Genomic DNA, 17,047 nt, shown 5'->3' on the forward strand with positions numbered 1-17,047 from the left:
TAGCTGATTTCTTTTGATTTTTCCTTAATGTCAGACAGCAGCGTGTATGAGATGTAGATACACCTACACCCAATTAACGCAAATATTGTGACCTAACCGATCAGAAGCTTACAAAGCCATGCCATCATCATCTGGGCTTTCTCAAATTGTTTAAAAGCATTCTTTGGTAAATTTTCCTGGCACTTAGCACATTTAGCACACAGAAATTATTTTGGCAATCCTAACAGAGGTTAAGGCTGAATTGATTTCAGACTGAGTGAAAAAGCTTATATGCATTTTTATATGGTGTATGTAAGCATCATTTGTGCTGCAGTGATGATATCCGCATGTTTTCTGCAATGCACAAATATATGAAGAAATGAATATTAAACATCTGTCAAACTGTTGGCAAAATCCAATTCCAACTATTTTCATTTTGACCTTTATTAGCGCATCATTATGTTTCTATATTTCTGTGTATTGCATTGGGTACAGCATTTATAACTTGACATCTAGAAAGTGTTGTGTTGGATGGCTAAGCTGTTAGTGTCGATGATGACATTTTACAAATCTGCTGCTTTGCATCACTGAAAAGCTAAGGAATACTTGTTTCCAAGCAACAATCATACGACCTTCTTTGTCCCCAATCGGTGAACATCTAATCCCCTGAAAATAACCTTTAGAATACAGCCTGGACTGCTGACTTATTCTCTTTGAACCCCCGACTCTCCCTGACTAAAACTCTGCACATTTGGACATAAATAGAAAGTTTGTCTGATAAAAGCAGATAAGGAGCGTGTCCTGTTCCCACAACGGCTCACTTCATTATTTGGATTGAATGTTTGCTCTGCTTTAAAGAAAATCCCTCTCCACTTGTGATTATTCCCATCAGGTTGGATGGCTTATAGTTATTTACATGTCTAATGGATTTCTTAATTGAGGTCAAGTTGAGCCATATCTGCTGTCGGCCCATTCTGACTCATAAGGAGAAGACTGAAAGTACAAACCGCATGATAACACTCTTGCTTTGATGACATCATCAGTACATTAACCTTGCAAAGGACAAAGCAGCTGGGAATGCTGTGATAGTGAAGTGATGAATAGTGTCACCAGAGTGTCAAACTTGACACTGTTTGTTCTGTCCTGTATGTCCCACAGACAGGTGTGTCCCTGTCTGTCAAATGTACAGTGCCTTGGGAAATTATTCATACCCCTGGAACCTTTTCATATTTTTTATCAGCACATAGAGATTTTATGTAAGTGGCCAACACATTGTAATGTAGGAAGTCCCACAGAGGAACCCATTCCTTAGGGAGCAGTTTGTTGCCACACTGAGTGGCGCACAGGGAGCAATCTGTGGTCAAGGGTCTTGCTCAGGGACCCAGCGAGACAGACTGAGTTTTGAACCGCTGGCCTTTGGGGCCTCCCCAAGAGGCAATTGCCCAGCTCCCTAACCACTAGGCCACCACTCACACATACAATTGCAAAGTAGATGAGAAATAACCTTTGATTCATCCCAATTAAACCACCTGCGTTCATTCAAACTGCTTTAGTAAATAGAGTCCATGTATTTGTGATTTGATTGGATTTCATCTGAGCAGCCAGCATCATGATAATGAAGGAAGACAGCAGACAGGTCAAGGAGAAACCTGTGAAGAATTTTAAAGCAGGTTTAGGTTATAAAGAAATATTACAAGCTTTGAACATCTCACTAAGTGCTGTTCAATCAGAGAGGATGACAAAGCTATGTACTTATCAAGACATGGCCGTCCACCTGAATTTACCGGCTGACCAAGAAGAGCAATAATAACAGAAGCTGCAAAGAGTTCCTGGGTAACTCTGAGGGAGCTGCAAAGAACCACAGCTCAGCTGGGAGAATCATTTGACGGGGCATTTTTTTATAGAATGAAGCTTAAGTGGAAATTCAACTGAAGAAACTCTATTGCCTACCTCCACCCAATCAGAGGCTCATCTGCCTCTGACGCAAGCCAATCGGCTTTGAACTACTCCTCCACGAAGCCAATCGGTGTCCTGGGTTCATCTTAAAAGACCTTCAAATCCATGTTTCAGCCTTCTACCCAACAAAGCAAGCAGTGGCTGCGCAATGTCTGGTTTGGACTCAGATGACCCTGATCCAACCCACCTCCATCCCTTCTCCACCATGGTAGCTAAGCTCCATCTGGCTTCCTATGGTGCTCCTTCAACCTCGTCCCTATCAGAATGTAATTCCTCACGGACTTACTGCATTCCCTGTCACATCTCAATGGGTCCGGCAGAAGACCGCCATGTTGAGCCTGGTTCTGCCAGAGGTTTCTTCCCGAAGGGGAGTTTTTCCTCTCCACTGTCGCTTCATGCTTGCTCATCATGGACAGGTTCATGCAAACCCATGTTTATCCAAGCTGGATATCTATCTTTCTGGGTCCCTGAGTGAAGCACTGGTATCAGCTCACGCAGTCTACTGGATCTCACCAATACAGCTCAAGCAGATCGTCTCGCCAACCAGCGTCTATGGACTGAACCAACTTTGTCTATCTCCACTCCACCACCAGTTTCAGGCCTAGGGGGAAACATTCCTATTCTCATACACCTACTTATGCATATTAAAGTATAATTCAGCTTTAATGTTTCCTGCCGAGGTCTGAGCGCCAAAGTCTTAAAATAATAGTATCAATACAATTCTTCTAATTGTCTTTCCTTTCCGTGTGAGTTTTTCAGATTGAAATTGTGGTCATTGTTGAAACAAGCCATGAGACCCGATTTTCAGTGTGCAAAAAGGCAGGTAAAGAAACACAACAAGCATGTAGAAGAATGTGTTCTGCTCAAATCAGATAGTTATTAAACTTTCGTGCATTTATGCAAAAGGTTGCATGTAGAGAAAGACTAAGACTGAACATCAGACTAAATCCTCATGTTCAAACAAATAAGAGGAAGCATCATGATGTGGGAATGCTGTTCTCTAACAGGGACAGAGAAGAGAGATTCATAAAGACATGGTAACCTAAATGTGTGGTTGACCTGCAGAAAAAGATTTGAGGCCAGGCTGCAGGTTCACCATCATTTTCCTTTACCATCTTTGGTAAAACTTTGCCAAAGATGGTAATAGTCATGCGTCATCCATTCTGACCAAGCTCAAGCTATTTTTCAAAGAATAATGGCAGAAATGTCAGTTTGTAGATTTTCAAAGCTGCTAGAAACATGCAGTTAAAGCCCAAATCATTCACAACCCAGGAAGTTTTAAGTTGAAAGTGATTTTTTTAATCTTACAAAATGTTTCTTCTGACTCAAAGCTATATTAACGTTTTGGTGCAGTCCAGGCAGTTCCAACTGAATTTGAACATGAATCTGTTAAGGGAGCTAAAGATTAGGGTGAAGGAAAGGAGGCCTTCCACCCTTAACGACCTGGAGCTCATCACCAAAGACAAACATGTCCAAACACCAGAGGAAACATGCAAAAAGCAGCTCAGCTATTATGAGAAGGGATTGATTCCTGCAATAACAATAATGATTTTCAGTAAAGATCTTCCACCAAATATTGAAAAGGGTGTAGAGTACATGCCATTTTTTAAATAAATAAGGATAATAGTAGGATGATTTCTCTTGATACTCCTTTTACATTATAAAACATCTAGAAAACCATGTTACATGTCATTTCTACTTGCTCTCTCTCTATCTACTTTGTGTTAGTCTATCAAGTAAAATTCCAATAAAATACCTTCAAGTCAGTGGTCAGAACAGAGTTTTAAAAGTTTTTATTTTTATTAGAATAATTTAGCCACTTCTAAAAATGACTTGACACTAATTCCAAACAACTACACAACAATATGTACTAGGGCTAGACGATAATTCAATATCAATAAATATAGATCGATAGACTTATGTTGATGATAGAAAAAAAATTCAATAGAATAACAGCTTGAGTTTTCTCCGTAGTGTGTCTGGGCTCTCCCTTAGAGATAGGGTGAGGAGCTCAGTCATCCGGAGAGGACTCAGAGTAGAGCCGCTGCTCCTCCACGTCCAGAGGAGCCAGTTGAGGTGGCTCGGGCATCTGGTCAGGATGCCTCCTGGACGCCTCCCTGGTGAGGTGTTCCGGGCACGTCCCACCGGGAGGAGGCCCAGGGGAAGACCCAGGACATGCTGGAGGGACTATGTCTCCCGGCTGGGAACGCCTTGGGATTCACTCAGAGGAGCTGGCCCAAGTGGCTGGAGAGAGGGACGTGATTGATTTCTAATCCCTCCCAGAACTAGGGGATGGAAAGTAAACTTTACTGTTCCTTAGACAGGAACACCAAGTGTCATACTCAGCCATGAATGGAAAGCAGATAAGAATGGAAAGAGACCTTATTAAATATAAGGTCTCTCCCTCCAAAGACTTTGTTAGTTAACAAATTGATTTCTGATAAACAGATTGATTTGTTTTGTCGCACAGAAACCTGGCTACAAGAGGACTACGTTAGTATAAATGAGCCAACTCCCTCCAATTATTCAAATTTCCACATTCCCAGATCTGTGGGAAGAGGAGGAGGAGTGGCAACCATCTTTCAGTCTGATTTATTAATTAGTCCCAGGCCAATTAATAACTACAGTTCTTTTGAACATTTAACCCTCAGTTTCCCTCATCCAAACTGCAAAGCAATAAAACCTCTTCTGTTTGTTGTTTTGTATCGTCCACCAGGCCCTTACACTCAGTTTTTGGATCAGTTGTCAGATTTGTTATCTGATTTGGTGTTAAATACTGATAAGGTTATTATAGTGGGTGATTTTAACATCCATGTTGACACAGAATGTGATAACCTTAGTGTAGCCTTTAAAACTATCCTAGATTCAATTGGTTTTGCTCAAAATGTGCATAAACCGACGCACTCTTGGCTCCATACTTTAGACCTTGTGCTGACATATGGCATTGATTGTGAAGAATTAACAGTATTTCCTCACAACCCTGTCCTATCTGATCATTTTTTAATAACATTTGAGTTTAATCTAACTGATTCTCCACCCCCAAAAGAGGGTTCCATTATAGTAGATCTTTATCGGATAATGCTGTATCAAAACTTAAAGATTCTGTCCCCTTTTAAATATCCTCCGTATTGCAGAAATGCCCTGTAGATGGCAGCAATGTTGTTTCTTCCAATTCACAAATAGATGTCTTTGTAAACGGTATGACTTCGTCATTGCGTTCTGCATTAGACAATGTAGCTCCCTTGAAAGGTGATTATTCACAGGAAGCTGGCTCCTTGGTTTAATTCAGAGCTGCGTTCCTTGAAGCACAATGTTAGGAAATTGGAGAGAAAATGGCGCTCTACACACCAAGAGGAATCCTACCTAATCTGGGAGAACAGTCTATTGTTGTATAACAAGACCCTTTGCAGAGTTAGGGCAGCATATTTTTCATCATTAATTGAGGAGAATAAGAATAATCCTAGATTTCTCTTCAGTACAGTTGCCAAACTTACCCAGAGCCACAGCTCTGTTGATCCATCCATTCCCTTAGCTCTTAGCAGTAATGATTTTATGGGATTCTTCATAAATAAAATTGATGCCATTAAAAATAAAATAATTGGCATCCTCCCAAACATGATTACCTCGTCCTCAGTAAGTGAGGCAGCATTGGAGGAATCCTTAGAACCTGCGCAGTGTCTGAACTGTTTAAAAGCAGTAGAGCTTTCTGAGCTATCTAAAATTTTAGCTTCATCTAAACCTTCTACCTGTATGTTAGACCCAATCCCAACCAAGTTGTTTAGGGAGGTATTCCCTCTGATCAGTGGTCCTATTTTAGACATGATTAATCTATCCTTGGTAAATGGATATGTAACACAGGCTTTTAAAGTAGCTGTTATTTAACCTTTACTTAAGAAACCATCTCTTGATCAAAATGAGTTAGTAAATTACAGACCTATATCTAATCTTCTTTTCTTATCTAAAATTCTTGAGAAAGTAGTTGCTAATCAACTATGTGAACATTTACAAAGTAATGACCTACTTGAGGAGTTTCAGTCAGGCTTCAGAGCTCATCATAGCACTGAAACAGCTCTGGTGAAGGTCACCAATGATATTCTCGTGGCCTCAGATAATGGACTTGTGTCTATACTTGTCCTGTTAGATCTCAGTGCTGCATTTGATACAGTTGATCACAATATTATCCTACAAAGACTTGAACATACTGTAGGGATTAAGGGGAAAGCATTAGGCTGGTTTAAATCATATCTGTCGGACAGATTCCAGTTTGTTCATGTTAATAATAAATCTTCCTCAAACTCTAGGGTCACTTGTGGAGTACCACAGGGTTCAGTCCTTGGACCAATTCTCTTTACTATATATATATATGCTTACGATTGGCAAAATTATCAGACAGCATGGGATTAATTTCCACTGTTATGCTGATGATACTCAGCTATATTTATCCATAAATCCTGATGAATCCAATCAGTTACTTCGACTGCAGTCATGTCTTGATGACATCAAAAGCTGGATGACTTTAAATTTCCTGCATTTAAATTCTGACAAGACAGAAGTTGTAATCTTTGGGCCAGAGTCTTCAAAAAATAAAGTTCTTAATCAATCACTTAATCTGGATGGCATTAACTTGGCCTCTGGTAATAAAGTAAAAAATCTTGGTGTTGTTTTCGACCAAGACATGTCATTTAAATCCCATATTAAACAGGTTTCCAGAGTTTCCTTTTTTCACCTCAGGAATATCGCCAAAATTAGAAACATTCTGTCCAGGAGTGATGCTGAAAAACTAGTCCATGCATTTGTTACTTCAAGGCTGGACTATTGTAATTCTTTACTATCAGGAAGTCCACAAAATGCAGTTCAAAGCCTTCAGCTGATCCAAAATGCTGCAGCAAGAGTTCTGATGAAAATCATCAAGAGGGATCATATTTCTCCAATTTTAGCTTCCCTTCATTGGCTTCCTGTTAAATCAAGAATATAATTTAAAATTCTCCTTCTAATGTATAAAGCCCTTAATAATCAAGCTCCATCATATATCAGAGCTCTGATTACCCCGTATGTTTCTAACAGAGCACTTCGCTCTCAGACTGCAGGTCTGCTGGTGGTTCCTAGAGTCTCTAAAAGTAGAATGGGAGGCAGATCCTTTAGCTATCAGGCTCCTCTCCTGTGGAACCAACTCCCAGTTTTGTTCCGTGAGTCAGACACCCTATCTATTTTTAAGACTAATGTTAAAACTTTCCTTTTTGACAAAGCTTATAGTTAGAGTGGCTCATGTTACCCTGAGCTATTTCTATAGTTGTGCTGTGATAGGCCTAGGCTGCTGGAGGACATCAGGGTCTAATTTTCTCACTCTACTGATTTCTACTGTTCTTCAGTCTACTGTTCTCCAGTTTTGCATTGTATTACATTGAAATGACTGTCGTCATTTCAGCTTTTAACTTTTTGCTCTCTCTCTTTTTCTTCATAGTAGGTACACCTGGTCTGGCGTTCTGTTAACTGTGACATCATCCAGAGAAGACGGCTCACCCGCTACTACCATCTAATGTAGAACAGATTACTAGATCAATGTGTGCTTCTGTGCTTTTTTGTCTCTCTTGTTGTGTCTCTGCTCTGTCTTCTGTAACCCCAGTCGGTCGAGGCAGATGACCGTTCATACTGAGCCCGGTTCTGCCGGAGGTTTTCCTTCCCGTTAATGGGGAGTTTTTCTTCCCACTGTCGCTTCATGCTTGCTCAGTATGAGGGATTGCAGCAAAGCCATGTACAATGCAGACGACTCTCCCTGTGGCTCTACGGTTCTCCAGGAGTGAATGCTGCTTGTCGGGACTTTGATGCAATCAACTGGTTTCCTTATATGATTGAACTTGACTTTGTAAAATGCCTTGAGATGACATGTTTCATGATTTGGCGCTATATAAATAAATTGAATTGAATTGAATTGAAAGTAGAGAACTAGAGAATAGATTTGAAAAAGTAATATGGAGACTTGGACTGTTATCAAGCTGTGAACATCTCCTCTGCTCGAGTATGGTTTGTGTCTTCCAGTCTCACACAGCATCAATGCACACCAGCACAAGGTCATTATTTGTCCACAAGCAGCAGTACTGGGCCATCAGACTTGGACAAAATTTTTTTTTTTGGTATTAGGAATAGTTTAGTTTACTTGTTACCAGGTTAATTTCACAGCTTGTTTCAGAATTATACATATTTAGGCTACAAAGATTGTAAATGTAGGCAGTTTATATAGTTAACAGTATGTTCATGATTAGTTCAGAGCTTCAGTTTCAAACCCGCAAATTCCTGTACTGAGGAAGAATTTCACAGTGCTTTTGTGGAGGTCAACCTTTTCTTCTTTACCAGCCCAGGAAAATCCCAGCAGCCTACGGGGGCAACCTGAGGTCTTTAATCAGCCAGCTTGTTCAACTGTTATCTGTTTCTACGTGGTTGCTCTCAGCAACACTTGACTGGAAAAGACGCACTTTTAACAGAGGTACGTTTGCATTATTTGACTCATCATAAGATAAAGTGTTTAATTAATCTTCAGCCCAGGATGTTCTTAAAGGTTTAGGAGGCAGAAAATGATTAAATCACTAGAGACAATTGTAGATTTCTAAAGAGAGATGTTTTTATCTGTCAGGCCCTCTTTGAGATTGCTTTTTTCAGGGTCGCTATATGAGCAATGTATACATAACAAGACAAGGGCTACCATTATCTCACCTGTCATGTTGCAGTATACCTGTGTGGGCCCCAAGGGACCACTCCCATCTGGATCGATGAAGTAGAAGCCCGAGGAGCTGCCGCTCAGCTTGTAGGTCTCGCAGGATGACTCGTAAATAGCTGGAAGAACCAGAGCAGTAGAACAAAGAGTTACTTCTCCAAGAATCAGCCCACTCTCCCCTGAGTCTGAACGGCATGAGTCACAAGCACACAGAAGATATCTGTATTTATAAACTGGGCCAAACTGATTGTGTTCATAGTTTCTGAGAAGGTTGCTGATGAAGAGATACATCTCTGGTCAGACTATAGATGATCTAATGCCAACTTCAGCTGCAGCTACTTTCACATTCAGAAGCTCCAAATCAAGAGATTCAACTAATAGGCATGACATGAATGTTCAGTAGTTATTGTGTCCTGATCAGGCTATGTTCCTAAGCTAAATGAACAAGACTGGGGATGAAGGTGTGAGTTATATTTGCATGTAACAAAGAATGATGTCCACAACTCCATTTTAGGAGATGCCAATGCCCACAATGACCAAGAGAATACCAAAGCATTATATTTCAATAAAATCCCGATTAAATCTTGTTGCTTTGTGACTTGCAAAAGGGTTCCCACCCATTGTACCTTTTCCATCAAATTTGTTATGAGAACAGCTTAAACTTTTAGTAATCATTCAATCCTCTAATGGAAGGAAGTTATCAGGTGACTGCCATCACAGAGCTTTAATCTGAACCCTGCAAAATCAGCTATCCATAATGATGAATAAACTAGACAAGCTAAATAAAACCTGTGGTGTAAAACACAGGTAGACTGGCTCTGAACCTTTTAGTTGCTCCTCACAGTGAGACATGGAGCCAGTAAACACAGCAGAGTAGCTGAAAAATGAGGTCTCCAGTTGAGCTAGTCATGTTTCTAGTTTAGCCTGAAAATGCTAAAGTGACCAGCTCCCAGGAAAAATGTCTCTTTGTTCCACAGTGGAGTCCATTGCAATCAGTATGACGGGCATGGAAAGATCCAAACCATATTTCACACATTTGGCTTCTGTATGCTTGGATGTTTCCACTGGGTTTAAGGCACTGCTGCCTTTTAATGTGTTATACCTTGAGATCACAAATCTTAGCTCTAGTTTTCAATGATTTTAGAATGGCTTCATCACTATCATAAATATCACAGAGTATTTTTGAGACTCCTTCACATAAATCCAAACTATTTTACTAAAATAAAATGCTATAAGACTGATAAATGTCATAATTACAGACATTTTTTGTTATGTATCAATAAATGATAAGTGGAGACAGGCTGATATGAGCTCACAAAAAAAATATCAATGAGAACCCAAAAATAAAACTACAATGATCAGGCTAAAAACTTTACAGTTGCAAATTTAGCTATGAAAAATGAGTTTGATAAGTTTAAACATACAAAACCAAAGACATCTTTTAGTTTTTCAGGGAATTGATGGAGGGTAGTAGAATTTTCTCAATTCTTTTCCTTCTAGGTTTGAATTAGAAATACAAAACGTAGCTATGAAATGGATTATTATGTATTACACGGATGGATGGATGGATGGATATTATAGCTTATATATTATTACAGTGTATACTCTAATAGATAACGTACAGACAATCAGTTGAAAATTAAAGTTTATTAAAAATGTTTTGAAATAAAAGCTTATCTTTGGACTTTTTTTCTTTTTCGAAAAACAGAAATAAAATTTAAATGTTTTCTTTATTAATTTTTAACGGTCAAAACCCAAATAATAATGGTTAGTAAATTAAGAAGTTTTTCTTTTAATTTTATTTAAAGCACATACTTTATCTATGATTTACTGACTCAATGCATTCTCATTTAAAAATGTAAAAAGGACAATTTTACATAACTACCTGTTTAGACAACTCCAAATTTAGGTTGCCCAGTATTATAGATCTTAAAATAGTGATGCTCTGTTTTATTGCAGAAGTCATAATGAGCAATGAAATGGCACAATATTACCGTCTAACAATCAGAAGCTAATTTAGCATTGTTTTGCATCATGATTTTAGAATACACAAATGATAAGACACCATTTCTATTCAAGTAGTTAAAAGTAAATTATTTTGTACACCAGAACGACCAGATGACAAGAACGTTTGAAATAAATGCATGGTATGGTGAAATTTTAAAAAGGGGAGGAGCTTTGGCCGTAGTTCAGCTGCTTGCTTTCTGTGCTGCTTCCTGGCAGAGGGGAAATATAACAGTATGGATAAAACTGCACCAAAAATATTTCCTGGCTAGTTTGTAAGGGATTGCATGGTCGATTCAGTAACCAGCTGGACTGAGAAACAAAGGGATAATAAATAAATTCTACTAGGCAAAAGCAAATTTATTTATATAGCACATTTCAGTACAGAGACAATGCAAAGTGCTTTACATGATTAAAATATAGGAAAATAAAACAGAATAAAAGCAAGCAGGAATAAAATGTAGAAACAAAATAGAACATGGGAAAATAAAGATTAAAAGCAAACAAGTAAAAACAGTTGGAATACAAAGTAAACTAATTATATTTCAGTAATACAGTTCAATTAGATCAGTCGAAGGCAATCCTAAAGAAATGTGTTTTTAATCTTGATTTAAAGGAACTCAGGCTTTAAGCACTAGAAAAACCAACTGGAGGTCTGTTTTAAGTACACAGGTTTCCAATCTCCAGCTTTGACTTGGAGATAGAAAAGCTGAGTTTGATGAAAGGGACTATTTTTACTGCAGCAGATGTTCTTATCTGCCATGTTTCCTCCAAAACTGGCTGTCTGCATACAAACAAGATATCAACATTCTGGGGCAGGGGGTGGGAGCGAGGGGGGATTCACATGCTTTCCAGCAACACTCCACTGCATGTATCAAGGCAATGTCAAAAATGACACCTGGAAGGGAAAACTCCTACAATCACAGCCAGTCTGGAGTGTGGAGCTATTTAAGAATGCAGCAGGAAAAAAGAGAAGTGCAGATATAGCCGAGTAGCAACAGTGAGGTCATGTCAAGCTGAAACAGGACAACTTTCTGCTTCGCCTCTCAGCTGCACAAAGCAAGGAAAGCTCAGAATGAGAAAGGCAGGCGTACGCGTGTGCCCAATGCAATTTGAGGTGGCTCAACAGACCTGGAGTAAGAGGGAGGTGTAACGGCGGCTTTGAGACGGGGCTGAAAAAATGAAAGTGCTCACAGTTGTGACATGTCGCTCCAGAGTATCCCGTTCCCGAGCAGTCGCAGGAGAAGAAGCTCCACGTCTGGGAGCAGCGGGCACCATGTTCGCAGAGGTTGGGCAGACATCTGGGAGGAAATTGAACAAGACCACAGCTTAATGCAACAAACCAACTCCACAACTCACTTTCCAACTATTTCCCTTTTAGAGCGCAAGAACAACTCAGGTACAAAACATTACAATCCTAATGAGACCTTGTTTTTGTCTAATTAGTTCTGAAAATGAAAAGAAATCTTAATGATGATGCCATAAAAAAACAAAGAAGCTCCAATTATAGCATTTAAAAGCTGGAACCGGAGAGAGCTTAGCTTTATTGCTTGTAATTAATTGATTATCAGACTAGTTGGTAATAATTTTTTTTTTTCAGCTGACTAATTGAAAAATCTCCAGGTGCTTCTTACTATGCTTTGATCTTTATTTGTCGAGCTTTCATGTTTTCGGGGGATCAGCGGCAACTGATTACAATTAACCTCAAACTCAGTGTGTCGGTTGTTTGTTTCAAACAACACACAAAACCAGAGACCTTGTGCTATCTCTGCCTGACAGGTAAGAAAAATCCATTTCAGTCTCGCCTTATTGTCTTCTTTGTTATTACGAATGTTGAGCGTTGGAACTTGTCCAAAAGTTAATTCGCTGATGACTCATATTTTCTGAGCTTAAATTAAAAATCTCAAACGACTCAAGAGTATCAGGTCCTGCAGCCTAGTTGAAATTTGAAAAAGTCAATTTCTCTGAGCACAAAAGCATCACTGTCACCTTCAAAGAATGCCTGTTAATGGGATTTTGCCACAGAAAAATGTACACCACAATCTTCTGATTAATAGTCCCTTCCTAAAGCCTCCTTCAGTTTCACATAATTGCCAGCCTTTCAAGCATGCATCTATAATTTCATACACTTTATCTCTCACCTATTAACTGCAGCACAGCGGGCCAGTCGTAACACGGATAGGGTTGCAACAATCGCTTTAATTACCATCAAGCTATTTTCTGTTGTTATGTCCGCGGCTGCCCTTACAGGACGTGAAATTACAGTAGGCAGCACACTTAAGCACACACTAGCTGTAAACTGAGGTATAATTAGACCCAGAGAAAAGGAGATTAGCTCTGATAAAAGTTAATTTTCCTCATGCACTCAGGGGTCATTAAGTAGGCCACAGAAGAGAAATGACAGCTAATATCAGGGATGTAATCACTCTCACATGTCATGTCCTCACAGCAGCACAGAAGGTCGCAAAGACATCAGCTATCAGAAAAAACATCCTCTGGTTAGCTGGCTTTAGTCTGCTGTACTCACATACACACAGGTCTTTATTTATACACTCATTTGTTTGAAAAACTATTAACATTTTCTATGATAAATCCCTCATCAACCTTAAGGTCTCTGTGCTGGGACCACCAGGCTGCATCTGTTATTAAAATGCAACCTGCTGAAATTTGGAGAATGTTGCTGAGCATGGTACAATCTCTGAAGAGGCCTCCTGGTGCTGCCGTGATTAAAATGGATGCAATTTCTGGTGCAACGGATTTGGTAAGAGTTTGAAACCTGCACATTAAAAAAAAAAAAAATTTAACAAACCGGCCCGTGTCCACAGCCCTGCTCTCTTCACACACAATCGTTCTGTTATTTACCCAAGAAATGTGGTTGTGAAGTTTGCGGACGACATCACTGTGGTGGGTCTCATATCCAGCGATGATTAGACCCACTGCAGAGAGGAGGTCCACAATCACCAGCAAGAGCTCTGACCTCTCCTGGACTGTGAATACCTGCCACCTGGTGAAGAAGGCCCAACAACGGCTCTTCTTCTTCTAGCAGACTGGATTTTCTACTCAGCTGCTCATAAGCATTTATAGAGCTACCATTGAAATCATCCTGTGTCTCAGCGAGCTGCATGGCCCAGCAGGGGAAGGATCTGGCATGGCAGGTGAGGTCAGTGCAGGAGATTGTGGGTTACCCTCTACAAGATCTCAGGATCATTACATCAAGAACGAATAGACTTGAAAACAGCATTTTTCCCAAAGCTGTGAGGTCTATTGCCCCCTGCTGAGAATCAAATAAATAGCCAGCCTAGTCCATGGTCTGTTTACATGTTTACAAATACACTGCTGGTTCCACAGGTTCTTGATCCAACTGAGAATTATTTACACTGTCTCTCACATGCTGATGTATTTTTGCACACCTTTAGCTTCTCAGGGAGTGTTTGTTTGGACATCCACGTAAATGACACCGTTCTTGTCATGAAATGGGGTTTTGCTTTTGGACTGTTCGGCTGATCGTTCTCCAGCCTTCCCAGGCACCGTTTCCTCTCACCATAATTAGTTCCACCTGCTTCTGCTGCAACTAAACAGACTCAACCCAGCTCACTTGTCACTCTGCCTACATGTACCTGCCTGACTCAGGCACTCGCTGCCAGAAGGTCTCATGATGTCTCGCTGCCTGCGTTCCCCAGTGGTTTTTGTCACTCTGCCTGCCGATCCTGTGCACCTGTTCTCGCCCTGCCCTCGCTAGTTGGCTTAACTAGTACTTGTGTGCACCGGCTGGTTAAGGTTGTTTCTGTGGATTCTGCCATGGTGGGGACAATGGCTGTTTCTGTTCAAATCTCTCTGCCTGGAGCATCTGGTCAAGTTTGTCTCTGCCTACATGTCCTGGTCTGGTCTGTTTCTGCCTTCATCACCTGGTCGGCTCTGCCATTACCAGTCATCCATGCCTACCTGTCACCTATGTCCTCTTCAATAAATCTTTTAAAATAAACACAACATGAACATCAGGTTCCCAGAGTACCGCACATTGCAGCTCTTTAACTTGATAATTCCAGTTTTTGCTATTGTCTATTTCCACACTTTAACTTCTCTGGCGGTTTGTCTGAAATATTCACGAAATTGCACAGTAATTTACATGTTCTGTAATGTGACTACTATGTCTTTGACTCAAACATGTAAATCTCAGTTGATGCTAAGGAACATTTGCATGTTTTTCTCTTGTCAGAGGAGACGCTCTTCTGACCTGAAGAGTGGGCTCGTCCAGAGGAACCTCAAGCGCAAAATCCAATATGGCTGCTGCAACACTCTAAAGATTGCAGATTTAAACTCCTTATTGTGCCAAATTAAAGTGTATGATTACTTCATGTGAATGTGTTCCTGTAGTGTTTAAACATAAAGAAACTGCAGATAAGTAGTCATCTGCTTTAGACAGTCTGACACCTGAGCACATCCCCTTTTCAACCTGAAGAGTCCGGATGTAAATACCTGATTTTGTTTGTACGCGACTTAAATCAGCCAAATGAGGTATTGGGAAGTTGTGAAGTGTCAGGGTTCAGTTTTGATTTGGGTCTTTATTTACTATTTTTCAGTTCTTCCTCCTGTCTGGGTCTAGTTAGGTTCTGGCTTTTGTTATGGTTAGTTCAGTTTCCTCTTACCACTCCCACTCAGTCTTCCCTTCACTCCCGCTGTAGTTAGTCACACCTGCCAGCCACTAATTAGCCAGACTCACTTCACCTGCCAGCCTCCCTACTTAAGCCTCACTCTGCTGTCACTCCTTTGCCGGTTTGTCATCATTTAACACCCTCTCCATGACAGTCACCTGGGGTTGCCTTTGGAACCCTGCTTTGTGTTTTCTCATTTAAGGTTAGTCCTGCCAGCTAACTCTATGAAGCTCTGTACCCTGCCAGCTGTCTCTTGTAACTCTGAAGTCTGCCTGTCGTCTCAGAGAAGCTGTGGACATTACTGCCTGTCGTGGACCTTTTAGTCTCTCACTCTGGGCCGTCAGCTCCTGCCTTCATCTGCACCCCTGTTCCTGTGTATTCCTGGATCACTGGTTACATCACCCACCATCCCATCAAACCTGTCAATAAAACTCCTCAACTTTAGTCCTGTGTGTGTGGTTCTGGGTTCATCAAAGACAAATCCTGACATGAAGTAAACTGCACTGCACCTCCAGTCCAGTGAGTGATGGTATTAAGAAACTAAAGGGACCAACAGATGTTCATGTCCTAAATTGCCTAGCGACTCTAAAGCCATACAAATAGAACCTGAACTGTTGCTCTGTTGTTGGTTTTTTTCTTATTGTTTTTTTTGCTTATTTAATCCTTTAGGAACTACAGCAGTTGTATTGTCATTCCAGGCATGTGTTAAAGAGTGTCTCCGAATTCAGGGGCTGCATCCTTTGAAGGACCAAGTCCTCTGTCGGCCGCCCATATGGCTGATTCTTACCGGATCAACACCAAAATAAAAAGGATTTTCCTTTTTTTTGTTTCCCTTTTTCCACCCATAAGGTGATATTGTGTGCCTCGGCAGAACATATTAGGAAATATTTTTTTTTAATGCTGAAGTACTCCAAAGGGAGTTTGTTTAACTGTGCTGATTATTTCCAAAGTGTGCGTGCATTATAAGTGATTTTTGCTGTGTGAGTTTTGTTGATGATAAACTGGCCATGCCAATCGGCTGAAATTAGATCTCTTTTCCATATTTCTCCCCTTTTCTCTCTCTCTCTTTGTCTTCCTCTGTTCGGATTTCCCGTACTTTGTTGAAGCCTTTCACTCAACTGGTACCACCGTTCAAACATGCTAGGCTAGTGAGTTAGTTGGGACCTCGGAGCCGCTATTTTACGCACGACATGTGGTCGCCATCTTGGCTAAGGGCCCAAGCAGCCTGAAAGCTCAGCTGCCGTTAGCTGAGTGCTACAGGCACTACTAGGAGTTAGAAGCTAACCGTGCATGAACATTGCTAGCGGCTAGTTTTGGCAGAATCGTTCCCCATCTTGGCTTCAGGTCTGTTTCGGTACACCAGTTTTCCTACCTAAGAGCTATTTAGCCCGTGTTCTTTCAATGCTGTCAAAGTGCTGACATGTTGATTGTGATGGTTAATGTTGATGTCAATAAGGTTTCTAATCAACTGTGAATTGATTTAAGCATTGCTACCTCTCAATTATTCCATTTAGACTGACTTTATTTTCATTTGTTTTCTTTGCATTTTCTATTGGGCATTTTGTATTGGGTAGGGAATAGTGTTTCCTAGTGTTTTATTAAGCAGAATAATTGCTGGAACAAGGAATTATTAGATTAATAAATAACAGCTTGTGAAATTGTAGGTGTTTGTGATTATTTTGAGTCAGAAATTGAATGGTCTTGAAGAGTTATCGAATTATCTCCTTTTGAGTTAATAAATTAATAA

The 17,047-nt window shown here is 40.3% G+C and overlaps 1 protein-coding gene across 4 annotated transcripts in view; it reads right to left on the minus strand.

The window, feature by feature from the left end:
- Positions 1-17,047, minus strand: part of cntnap5a (contactin associated protein family member 5a) — a 378,624-nt gene that overhangs the window by 92,398 nt on the left and 269,179 nt on the right. For all 4 annotated transcript variants that reach the window (XR_004931318.1, XM_012878430.3, XM_036138728.1 and 1 more), the window contains 2 exons: positions 11,843-11,949; positions 8,644-8,763 (listed from right to left, as the gene is read on the minus strand). Coding sequence is in view for 3 of the 4 variants with exons in the window: in XM_012878430.3 (XP_012733884.3) it covers positions 8,644-8,763; positions 11,843-11,949 (227 nt within the window). In the remaining variant the exon portion in view is untranslated. The remainder of the gene's footprint in view (positions 1-8,643; positions 8,764-11,842; positions 11,950-17,047) is intronic.

The sequence above is a fragment of the Fundulus heteroclitus genome, chromosome 7 (assembly GCF_011125445.2).
Source record: "Fundulus heteroclitus isolate FHET01 chromosome 7, MU-UCD_Fhet_4.1, whole genome shotgun sequence".
In the NCBI taxonomy this organism is placed as follows: Eukaryota; Metazoa; Chordata; class Actinopteri; order Cyprinodontiformes; family Fundulidae; genus Fundulus; species Fundulus heteroclitus.